At 55.0% G+C, this 12,360-nt stretch overlaps 1 protein-coding gene across 2 annotated transcripts in view; it reads left to right on the top strand.

Annotated features, from left to right (window-relative positions):
• Positions 1-12,360, top strand: part of LOC133358470 (E3 ubiquitin-protein ligase CBL-like) — a 44,135-nt gene that overhangs the window by 4,004 nt on the left and 27,771 nt on the right. For both annotated transcript variants that reach the window (XM_061576782.1, XM_061576783.1), the window contains exons 2-3: positions 4,168-4,308; positions 7,827-7,973. In XM_061576782.1, the coding sequence (XP_061432766.1) occupies positions 4,168-4,308; positions 7,827-7,973 (288 nt within the window). The remainder of the gene's footprint in view (positions 1-4,167; positions 4,309-7,826; positions 7,974-12,360) is intronic.

The following is a 12,360-nucleotide window of genomic DNA, read 5'->3' as shown; positions in this document are numbered from 1 at the left end:
TCAACGCTTTCCAACCAAGATTGATAGCGTTTGAGGCTGAGTCAACCTATGGGGAGGCCCAGGACCGGTTCAGATAATCGTCACCGGTGTTGGTGGCCGTGAGCTGGAATGGAATTCGTCAACTCGCCCATTCACTCGCACATCCACTCATCCATTCACTTAGCCACATTCATCCACTCACCCGTCACTCACCCATCATCTCACCCATCCACTTAGCCACATTCATCCACTCACCCACCCACTTACCCATACACTTGCCTATTCACTCACTCATCCACTCGCCCATCCACTCACCCATCCACTCACCCATTCACTCACCCGTTCACTCACCCGTTCACTCACCCGTCCACTCACCCGTCCACTCACCCATCATCTCACCTATCCACTTAGCCACATTAATCCACTCACTCACCCACCCACCCACTTTCCCATCCACTTGCCCATTCACTCACCCATTCGCTCACCCACCCGCTCGCCCATCCGCTCACCCATCCGCTCACCCACCCACTCACCCATCCACTCACCCATCCACTCACCCATCCACTCACCCACCCACTCATTCACCCATCCACTTACAAATCCACTCATTCACTCACACCAACTACTGGACATTTGTGAAAACGAGCTTTACGGCTCATCATATTCCTCCAGTAATGAAATAAGGATTCTGATTCTAACTCATCCGTGTGTGACGTGACGGGGAATCGGCGATCACTCCCGTAGAGAGGTTAGGGGTGGCTCCGTTGCGAGCGGAACTCTCGCACGAAGTTGTGGTGGTGGTTGGTGGTGGTTGGTGGTGGTTGGTGGTGGTTGGTGGTGGTTGATGTGGTTCAGAACTCCACCGTAGAGAAACCCCCGGATGCATTCATCAAAGCGTTGGCTAAAAAAACCAAAAACCTGGGTCACAACCCAGTGGCAAGAGAGAAATTAATATCGCACGTACGTGCAAAATTTCCACGGCCTTTTGGCCTGACAGCCGCCCACCCAGCCACTCACCCACCCGCCCGCTCACCCACTCACTCGCCCACCCACCCAGCCATTCACCCACCCACCCAGCCACTCACCCACCCAGCCACTCACCCACCCAGCCACTCACTCACCCACTCGCCCACTCACCCACCCAGCCACTCACCCACCCAGCCACTCACCCACCCACCCAAGCCACTCACCCGCCCAGCCGTTCACCCGCCCACTCACCCACCCGTCCACTCACCCACCCGCCCACTCACCCACTCGCCCACCCGCCCACTCACCCACCCACTCACCCACCCTGCCACTCACCCACTCAGCCACTCACCCACTCCACTCACCCACTCAGCCACTCACCCACCTACTCACTCACCCACCCGCCCACTTACCCACCCGCCCACTCATCCACCCAGCCACTCATGCATCCATCCAAAGCTCACTCACCCACTCACCTACCCACCCCAAGCCATTCACCCACTCACCCACCCACTCACCCACCCACTCACCCACCCACTCACTCACCCACCCACCCACTCACCTGCCGAGTCACTCACCGACCCAGCAACTCGCCCATTCTGCCCACTCACCTGCACCCACCCAAGCCACTCCCCCATCCAGCAACTGACCCACGCACCCACTCAACCACCCAGCTACTCACCCACCTACTCACCCACCCACTCACCCACCCACCAACTGACCCACCCACTCACCCACTGACCCACTCACCCACTCACCAACTCACTCACTCACCCACCCACTCAACCAACCAGCCACTCGCCCACCTACTCACCCATCCGCCTACTCACCCATCCGCCCACTCACCTATGCACCCATCCATCAATCCACGCACCCACTCACCCACCCACACAGCCACTCACCCACCCAGCAACTCACCCACCCAGCAACTCACCCACCCAGCAACTCACCCACCCAGCAACTGACCACCCACGCACCCACTCACCCACTCACCCACCCACCCAAGCCGCCTGCTTTTGTGCCTGCTGATCGAATGCTTCCGAGAGACGGCGAGCGTGTCGGAAAGTGACCCGCACGTAATCCGTGCGCGTGCGTGGTCTCCCCCCCCCCAAACTTGTTATCTTGACTACTGCAGCCGTGTGACATTTGTTTGGTTTGTTGTGGTGGTGGCGGCGGTGCGGCGGTTTGGGTGAGTGAGTGAGTGGTTGGGTGAGTGAGTGGTTGCGTGAGTGAGTGGTTGGGTGAGTGAGTGAGTGGTTGGGTGAGTGAGTGAGTGGTTGGGTGAGTGAGTGGTTGGGTGAGTGAGTGGTTGGGTGAGTGAGTGAGTGGTTGGGTGAGTGAGTGAGTGGTTGGTGAGTGAGTGAGTGGTTGGGTGAGTGAGTGAGTGGTTGGGTGAGTGAGTGAGTGGTTGGGTGAGTGAGTGAGTGGTTGGGTGGGTGAGTGAGCGGTTTGGGTGAGTGAGTGAGCGGGTTGGGTGAGTGAGTGAGCGGGTTGGGTGAGTGAGTGAGCGGGTTGGGTGAGTGAGTGGTTGGGTGAGTGAGTGAGTGGTTGGGTGAGTGAGTGGTTGCGTGAGTGAGTGGTTGGGTGAGTGAGTGAGTGGTTGGGTGAGTGAGTGAGTGGTTGGGTGAGTGAGTGAGTGGTTGGGTGAGTGAGTGAGTGGTTGGGTGAGTGAGTGAGTGGTTGGGTGAGTGAGTGAGTGGTTGGGTGAGTGAGTGAGTGGTTGGGTGGGTGAGTGAGCGAGCGGTTTGGGTGAGTGAGCGAGCGGGTTGGGTGAGTGCGTGAGCGGGTTTGGGTGAGTGAGTGAGCGGGTTGGGTGAGTGAGTGAGTGGGTTGGAGTGAGTGAGTGGTTGGGTGAGTGAGTGAGTGGTTGGGTGAGTGAGTGAGTGGTTGGGTGAGTGAGTGAGTGGTTGGGTGAGTGAGTGGTTGGTGAGTGGTTGGGTGGGTGAGTGAGCGGTTTGGGCGAGTGAGTGAGCGGGTTGGGTGAGTGAGTGAGTGGTTGGGTGAGTGAGTGAGTGGTTGGGTGAGTGAGTGAGTGGTTGGGTGAGTGAGTGGGTGGTGCGGCAAGCGCAGTGACGATTGTCTGAGCCGGTCCTGGGCCTCCCTCCACTCGGCCTCAAATGAGTACCTGGTGTGGTTTGTCGGGCGCCACGGTGGCTAGGAGATGTTAACTGCCTCGCCTGGTATACAGGAGGTTGTGGGTTCGATCCCGACACTAAGATTGTCAGGCTCGGGATTGAACCCACGACCTCGTGCATACCAGGCGAGATAGTCAACATCTCACTCACCACGAGCAAGACGTTGGCACGCACGCGCACACGTGAACACGTGTGCACGCACGTTAACACAAAGATCCCACGTATAGCCTTAACAGACTGTACGGGCAAGTGCTGTTAGCGAGTAGCACCTATAAAGGGCCAGAACGGTACACGAGGGGGTGGGTGGCCAGCACCACGCCCGAGCGCCTTTGTCTCCCCAGTGCAAGCGATGTTTACACACTCGCACCAGGTACTCATTTCAGGCTGAGTCGACCTAGAGGAGGCCCAGGACCGATTCAGATGATCGTCACCGGTGTTGGCCGTGAGCGGGAATCGAACCGGGGTCGCCAGGTTCATAGCGCAGCGCACTAACCGCTACACTACCGCTAACACACGCACGCGCACACACAACAACAACCGCCATTCGCCACTAAGTGGCGGTGACGTCACCACGACGCTTGTGCCAGGCCATGTGCACCTTGAGGCTACGTGAAGTGTCGAACGCCCGCTGGCAGGAGGTCACGGGGCAAACCCAGGTGCCACGGGTCGACTGACCGAGATGACCGAGATGACTGGCTGATGCACCACCTGTGCCCCCTACTGTGCCAAATTGCTGTGCTTTAGCCACCCGGCGCTCCGCTCGTTGTTGTGAGCGTCGCTCTTCCGCCCTCCGTTGTTGTTGGAGGGCGACTGCCTCCAACTGCCCAGTAGCGTCCTTCACGAGCCTCCTCCACAGAGGCCGATCTTGACACCGCTGGTACCGGTCATCCGCAAATCCACTCAGCTCCACGTCCTCCTGTACCACATCACTCCATCTCTTCTCTAGCCCGTACCGCGCCCGTTTAGCCCCCTCGATCCGGCCGAACAAAAGCTGTTTAGGCACACACACACACACGCGGTAACACACGCGCACGTGTTTCCGACGGCCGGACCCCCAACCTCGGAGCGAACCGTTGCCGCCCCGCAGGTACGAGGAACGCATGCAGGCGCTGGCCGAGAACGAGTACTTCCGCGTGTGCGTGGAGAACCTGGTGAGGAAGAGCAAGCAGGCGCTGCGGCTCTTCAAGGAGGCCAGGGAGCGAATGTTCGAAGAGCACTCACAGCCCAGGCGAGTGGTGGGGCACCGCCGCTCGGCGCTACGGAGACCGTGGGGTGGGGGGGGGGTCGAGGGGGGCGGTGGTAGATCGACGATGATCGGTCGTGGTGTTGATGGTGGCATTTTAATAATTTACGGGGATGTTAACTGCCTCGTTTGGCATGCAGGAGGTCGTGGGTTCCATCCCGATCCTGACGATGCCAGGTTGATGGTGGCATTTTAATAATAATAGTTTACTGGTGCCACGGTGGCGAGATGTTTACTGCCTGGCATGCAGGAGGTCGTGGGTTCCATCCCGATCCTGACGATGCCAGGTTGATTGTGGCATTTTAATAATAATGATTTACTGGTGCCACGGTGGCGAGATGTTTACTGCCTCGCCTGGCATGCAGGATGGTTGTGCATTGGATTCAGCTACTCACGATGCCGGGTTGATGGTGGCATTTTAATAATCATCTCCATTATCCACTCGCAGACTCACTCATTCACTCAGTTCACTCTTGAGTTTTGGTTAAAGAAAATCAACTTCAAACTTCGCTTACTAACTCACTCCCCTTATCACATTCAATCAATTACCCACCCACCCACTGACCCACCCACTCACCCACTCGCTCACCCACCCACTCACCCACCCACCGACCCACTCACCAACTCACTCACCCACCCACTCACCCACTCACCCACCCACCAACTCACTCACCCACCCACCCACTCACAAACTGACCCACTCACTCACCCACTCATCAACTCGCTCACCCACCCACTCACCAACTCACTCACCCACCCACTCACCAACTCACCAACTCGCTCACCCACTCACCAACTCACTCACCCACCCACTGACCCACCCACTGACCCACTCACCCACTCACTCACCAACTCACCCACTCACCCACTCACTCACCAACTCACTCACCAACTCGCTCACCCACCCACCCACCCACTCGCCCACCCAGGATAATCTTGTGCACGAGTCTCAGCCTGGCTCCCCCCAGTTCTCACCTCTGGTTGAAGCAAATTTAAACTTGAAACGATCGCTGCCACCTGTCGCTCCGACTGTGGGGCCAGCTACCGGTGGCTCTGGCTGGCTGCGTTCACGACCTGATCCCTATCGCACCTCCGCAGCTAACTTCCTCGAGCACAGGGACTGGGCCATGAACGTGGCGGTGGCTTGGATTGTGCGTGCGTGTCAATTGTGCAAGTGTCGGAGTATGCAGTTTGTGCGTGTGCGCGTGCGTGTGTGGTAAAGGTGTGCTGCGTGTGTGTACGCACGCATATATGTGTTGAACTTCGTTTGCACCGCACGTAGCCAACCGTGCTAATCGGAGGTGCGTAGTGTGTGTGTGTGCAAAGTGTGCATGGTTTGTGTGTGTGTGGAAAGTTTACATGGTTTGTGTGTGTGGTGTGTGCGTGTAATGTGTGTGTGTATTGTGTGTGGAAAGTTTACGTGGTTTGTGTGTGTGGTTTGTGTGTAATGTGTGTGTGTATTGTGTGTGCAAAGGGTACATGGTTTTTGTGTGTGTGGAAAGTTTACATGGTTTGTGTGTGTGTGTAATGTGTGTGTATTGTGTGTGGAAAGTTTACATGGTTTGTGTGTGTGGTTTGTGTGTAATGTGTGTGTGTATTGTGTGTGCAAAGGGTACATGGTTTTTGTGTGTGTGTAATGTGTGTGTGGAAAGTTTACATGTTTTGTGTGTGTGGTGTGTATGTGTAATGTGTGTGTGGAAAGTTCACATGGTTAGTGTGTGTGGTGTGTGTGTAATGTGTGTGTGCGAAGTGTACATGGTTTGTGTGGTCAGTGAGCGTGTGTGGTCAGTGAGCGTGTGTGTATGTGGAATGTGAGTATGTTGTACATATGGCGAACTTCTTTCGCGCCGTACCTAGCCAACCGTGCGTCGTGTGTTCTGTGTGGTAAGTGTGTGGTGTGTGTGTGTGTGGTAAGTGTGTGTGTGTTGTGTGTGCGTAGTATGTGGTGAGTTTAGTGTGTGGTGAGTGTGTAGTGTGTGTGTAGTGTGTGTGGTGTGTGTGTGGTCAGTGTGTGTGTAGTGTGTGGTGGGTTTAGTGTGTGGTTAGTGTGTGTGTAGTATGTGATGTGTGAGTGTGTAGTGTGTGTGTCTTTGTAGTGTGTGCGTCTAAGTTCCACTTCATAGCCTAAGCCCCATTTCCAAACCGAACTTTTCCTAACAGTTTATCGAGGCTCTGTGGCATGTTTGCCTTAGCATGTGTGTGTGACTTTAGCGTGCGTGTGTGTATGAAGTTGTATACACGTGCGTATCTCTGTGTGTGCTTGAGTATGGCAAGTGGAAGTGCAGCGGTCAGCATCGCGCCGCGCTACGAACCCGTCGATTATCTGAATCGGTCGCTGGGCCTCCCCCTAGGTCGACTCGGCCTCAAATGAGTAATCTGGTGTGGTGTGGAAACATCGCCACTGGGGAGACAAAGGCGGCCGGGCGAGTGGTGCTGGCCTTCATCGGCGCTGCTCGCTCACAGCACTTGCCCCGACAGTCTGTTGAGGCTACACGGGGGATCTTTGATGACGACGATGATGATGATGTTGATGGCAGCGACAATGATGATGATGGTGATGATGACGACGATGGTGATGATGACGACGATGATGACGATGATGATGACGATGATGACGACGATGATGACGACGACGGCGACGATGACGACGACGACGATGATGACGACGACGACGACGATGATGACGACGATGATGACGATGATGACGACGATGATGACGACGACGGCGACGATGACGACGACGATGTTGATGACGACGACGACGACGATGATGACGACGATGATGACGACGATGATGACGACACGATGATGACGACACGATGATGACGACGATGATGATGACGATGACGACAATGACGACACGATGATGACGACGATGATGACGACGATGATGACGACGATGACGACGATGATGATGACGGCGACGATGATGATGACGACGACGATGATGACGACGACGACAATGATGATGATGATGATGGCAGCGACAATGACGATGATGACGACGACGATGTTGATGATGACGATGACGGCGACGATGACGACGACAATGATGATGATGACGATGACGACGATGTTGATGACGACGATGTTGATGATGACGATGACGGCGACGATGACGGCGACGATGATGATGACGATGACGACGACGATGATGATGATGACGGCGATGATGACGACGATGATGACGACGATGATGACAACTGCGATGATGACGACAATGACGATGATTGCGATGATGATGACGGCGATGATGAAGATGGTAACGACTGCGATGAAGACAACGATGATGATGACGATGACGACAAGGACGATGATGACGGCGATGATGATGATGTAAATGACAACTCGGATGACGACGATGACAACAGTGACAACTGCGATGATGACGACTGCAATGACGACAACGACGATTGCGATCACGACTGCGGTGACGATGACAATGACGATGATTAAGGCGATGACGCCGGTGATGACGACTGCGACGATGTTTTTCGTTGCAGGCGGAACCTCACGAAGCTGTCGCTGATCTTCAGCCACATGCTGGCGGAGCTCAAGGCGCTCTTCCCCGGGGGGATCTTCCAGGGCAACGACTTCCGCATCACCAAGGCGGACGCCTCCGACTTCTGGAGGAAGGCCTTCGGAGAGAGGTGAGCCACGGGGTCTGCCGCTCCCCCGCCCCTGGCTCTCGGCTCAGCGTCTGCTGAAGGTTCCCCCCCCCCCCCCCCCCCCCCCCCGTGGTTCGACTGCAGCTTTCGTCCACCCTCGATGGATAGACTCAACACTGCACCATAGACTCAACATTGCCCATAGACTCAACACTGCACCATAGACTCAACACTGCCCATAGACTCAGCACTGCCCACAGACTCAGCACTGCCCATAGACTCAACACTGCCCACAGACTCAGCACTGTCCATAGACTCAGCACTGCCCACAGACTCAGCACTGCCCATAGACTCAGCACTGCCCACAGACTCAGCACTGTCCATAGACTCAGCACTGCCCACAGACTCAGCACTGCCCACAGACTCAGCACTGCCCATAGACTCAACACTGCCCACAGACTCAGCACTGTCCATAGACTCAGCACTGCACCATAGACTCAACACTGCCCAGAGACTCAACACTGCCCACAGACTCAACACTGCCCATAGACTCAACACTGCCCATAGACTCAACACTGCCCACAGACTCAACACTGCCCATAGACTCAACACTGCCCATAGACTCAACACTGCACCATAGACTCAACACTGCCCATAGACTCAACACTGCCCACAGACTCAACACTGCCCACAGACTCAACACTGCCCACAGACTCAACACTGCCCATAGACTCAACACTGCCCACAGACTCAACACTGCCCATAGACTCAAGACTGCCCATAGACTCAACACTGCCCATAGACTCAACACTGCCCATAGACTCAACACTGCCCACAGACTCAACACTGCACCATAGACTCAACACTGCCCACAGACTCAACACTGCCCACAGACTCAACACTGCCCACAGACTCAACACTGCACCACAGACTCAACACTGCCCACAGACTCAACACTGCCCATAGACTCAACACTGCACCACAGACTCAACACTGCACCATAGACTCAACACTACCCATAGACTCAACACTGCCCATAGACTCAACACTGCACCACAGACTCAACACCGCCTCTGTACATTGAGCGGGTCCCCTCCTTAACCTCCCTTTCGTTCCTCTCTTAAAGCCTCACCACCTCTGCTCCATCACCATCGCCCGTTCCCTTTCCTCTCCCCCATCTCCCCGTCGCCCCTCCACCACTCCCCTCCCCAACAGCCCCTCCCGTTAACTCCCCCCCACCACCCCAAGCACCTTCCCTGTCGCTACTGTCCCTCATTCCTCCTCGACCCACGTGGTACCGGCCCCCAGCCGCCCTCCTAAATCACTCCGCTCCGTGTCGCCGCTCTTCAAACTCCGGCAAGCGTCGTCGGTGAAGGTGGGGGGGGAGGGGAGGGCAGGTCTCCAGGAATATGAAATTAGAAGATCGGGTGCGAACGCGGGCGTGCGTGTCTTGAGCTTCGTGACCGGGAAAACCTGAAAGTGTTCATTCCTTGGTCCATTTTGCTCCTGCGGGGCGAGCCGGGAGCTCCGTGCGAGGCTCCGGCTCTCGCGTTGCGGCCTCGCGCTGAACGTGCGGGGAGATCCCCCTCTGCCCGTCGACGGCGAATCGTTTGGTTTGCCTCGCGCGGAATTTGATGGCGAGCCGGATAGGAATTGTTATGTAGAGTAGACGTAGTTTCAGTCGCACCAACCTTGCCATAATAATAATAATAAAACTCCTATCCAGGGGCCTGTCCTGGCTCCTCCCCCCTCAACCAGTATATATACGGGGTCGGGTCTCTTGGAATCTCTCATTTACTTGATGCAGCGAGCGTGCTGTGACGGTTCCACCTGAAGATGGAAGCTTGTGCTGCCTCCGAAACGTCGTGATTTTTATTTTTATTTTACTTTTATAAATTTTAATTTTTTACTTCCGTGACTTTACCGAAAAAACCCAAGAATATTAATGTAAAGGTGTCCCCTCTCCGGCCGCTTGACCGTAATGCAAGATCGACAAGAACGCACACACACAACCCCCTTCCTGGCGTGCCTGCGTAGAGAGATGGATAAGATCGTATATACATGAAGCCGCACACGTAACCACACGAAGACAAAGATCCCCAACCCGTGTAGCCCTTAACAGACTGCCGGGGTCAGTTTCGATTTAAAGCTTTCGTGACTGCAGGGATTCATCTTCTTGGTTCTTTCGGTAAAGTCACGTAGAAGGAAAATAATAAAATTATTTTCCTTCTACGTGAGTTTACCGAAAGAACCAAGAAGATGCCGGGGTCAGGTTAGGCCCCATCGAGTGACCTGGCTATCACAAACGATAGCTCGGCGAAGTTGCCTTCTGCATCATCATCATCATCATCACTTGGACGGTTACAGCAGGCGAATGCTCTGAACGCGCGACGTTGATTCTAAACGGGGAGGGAAAAGCCGGAGGACCCGGAGAAAAATCGAACGCGACCACTCCAAGTATACCGCAGGCGTCGTCAGGGTCGCGTTTGAACCCATGACCTCCTGTATACTAGGCAAGGGAGTTAACATCTCGCCACATACAAGAACCTACGCCGTGTAGCCTTTAACTCACTTGTCGGGGCAAGTGCTGTTAGCCAGCAGCATCGATGAAGGCCGGTCACGGCTCACGAGTGGGTGGTTCGGGCAGCACCACGCCCGGCCGCCTTTGTCTCCCCAGTTGCGATGTTTTCACACTGCACCAGGTACTCATTTGAGGCTGAGTCGACCAAGGGGAGGCCCAGGACCGGTTCAGATAATCGTCACCGGTATTGGTAGCCGTGAGCAGGAATCGAACTCCGGTTCGCTGAGTTCGCAGTGCAGCGTAGCGCTAACCGCTACACTACCACTCTCTACAAGTCAGTCACTCACACAGTCACGCACACAGTCACTCACACACAGTTACTCACACAGTCACTCACACAGTCACACACACTACCACTCACACACACAGTCACTCACACAGTCACTCACTCAGTCACTCACACACTCGCTCACACACTCACACAGTCACTCACTCACAAAGTCAATCACACACTCACACACACAGCCACAAACACAGCCACACACACACAGTTACTCACACAGTTACTCACACAGTCACTCACACACTCGCTCACACACTCACACAGTCAATCACACACTCGCACACACAGTCACTCACACAGTCACGCACACAGTCACTCACACACTCGCTCACACACTCACACAGTCAATCACACACTCACACACACAGCCACAACCACAGCCACACACACACAGTTACTCACACAGTCACTCACACAGTTACTCACACAGTCACTCACACAGTCACTCACACACTCACACAGTCACTCACACACTCACACACACAGTCAATCACACACAGGCACTCATACACACAGTTACTCACACAGGCACAGCCACACACACACAGTCACACAGTCACACATCCACTCGGCCACTCACACACTCGCACACACACACACTGCCACCAGCACAATCACAGTCATTCACACACACAGTCACACAGCCACTCACACAGTCACTCACACAAACAGCCACTCGCACACAGCCACTAACACAGTCACACAGTAACACACACACTCACAGTCATTCACACACACAGTCACACACTCACACAGTTACTCACACAGTCACAATTAACACACACACACACAGAGCCAGTCACACAGCCACTCACACATAATCACACACACACACAGCCACTCACACACACAATCACACACACACACAATCACACACACACAATCACACACACACACAGCCACTCACACACAATCACACACACACACAATCACACACACACAATCACACACACACAATCACACACACACAACACATTAATACGCCCATATCAAGTCATGCGGTGTAGGCGTTGTCACTCAATTCGGCAGGCTGCCCTTCCTGACTCTCATCATCATCATCATCAGGCGGGGAGGAGGGGTGGAGGTTTTTTTGTACCCCCCCATTTGTACGACAGCAGGAAGTCCGGAGGCTGGGGGGAGGAAGGGAGGGGTTGGGAGTGATGGGGTGAGAGAGAGAGAGAAGTTGATGTTGTTGATGTTGTTGTTTTGGAGATTTTCACGAGGCTGTTTGTTTTTTCTCCTCCTCCTCATCCTCCTACCGCTCGCCCGGGCAGCCAAACAGAAATCTGCGTCGGCATTCCCCACGCGGCAGTCTCCTCCGCCGTCTCCACGCGCGGCTTCTCAGGATTTCTAATTTGGCTCTGGCTCGCGCGGTGGGGAGTGTGGGGAGGGTTACACCGTGAACAGCGTCTTGGAACGCTTACTAATCACTCACACTGACCACGAGTGCAGCACGCACACAACGAAGATCCACCCCCCCCTGTTGGGGCAAGCGCTGTTCGCTTAGCCTATGAAGGCCGGCACGGCGCATACGAGGTGGGGGGGGGTGGGTCGGTGGGTGGTCA

This window comes from Lethenteron reissneri, chromosome 62, assembly GCF_015708825.2.
Source record: "Lethenteron reissneri isolate LAM-NWPU_2019-01 chromosome 62, ASM1570882v1, whole genome shotgun sequence".
Classification (NCBI taxonomy): Eukaryota; Metazoa; Chordata; class Hyperoartia; order Petromyzontiformes; family Petromyzontidae; genus Lethenteron; species Lethenteron reissneri.
This window is presented reverse-complemented; position numbering and strand designations above follow the sequence as displayed.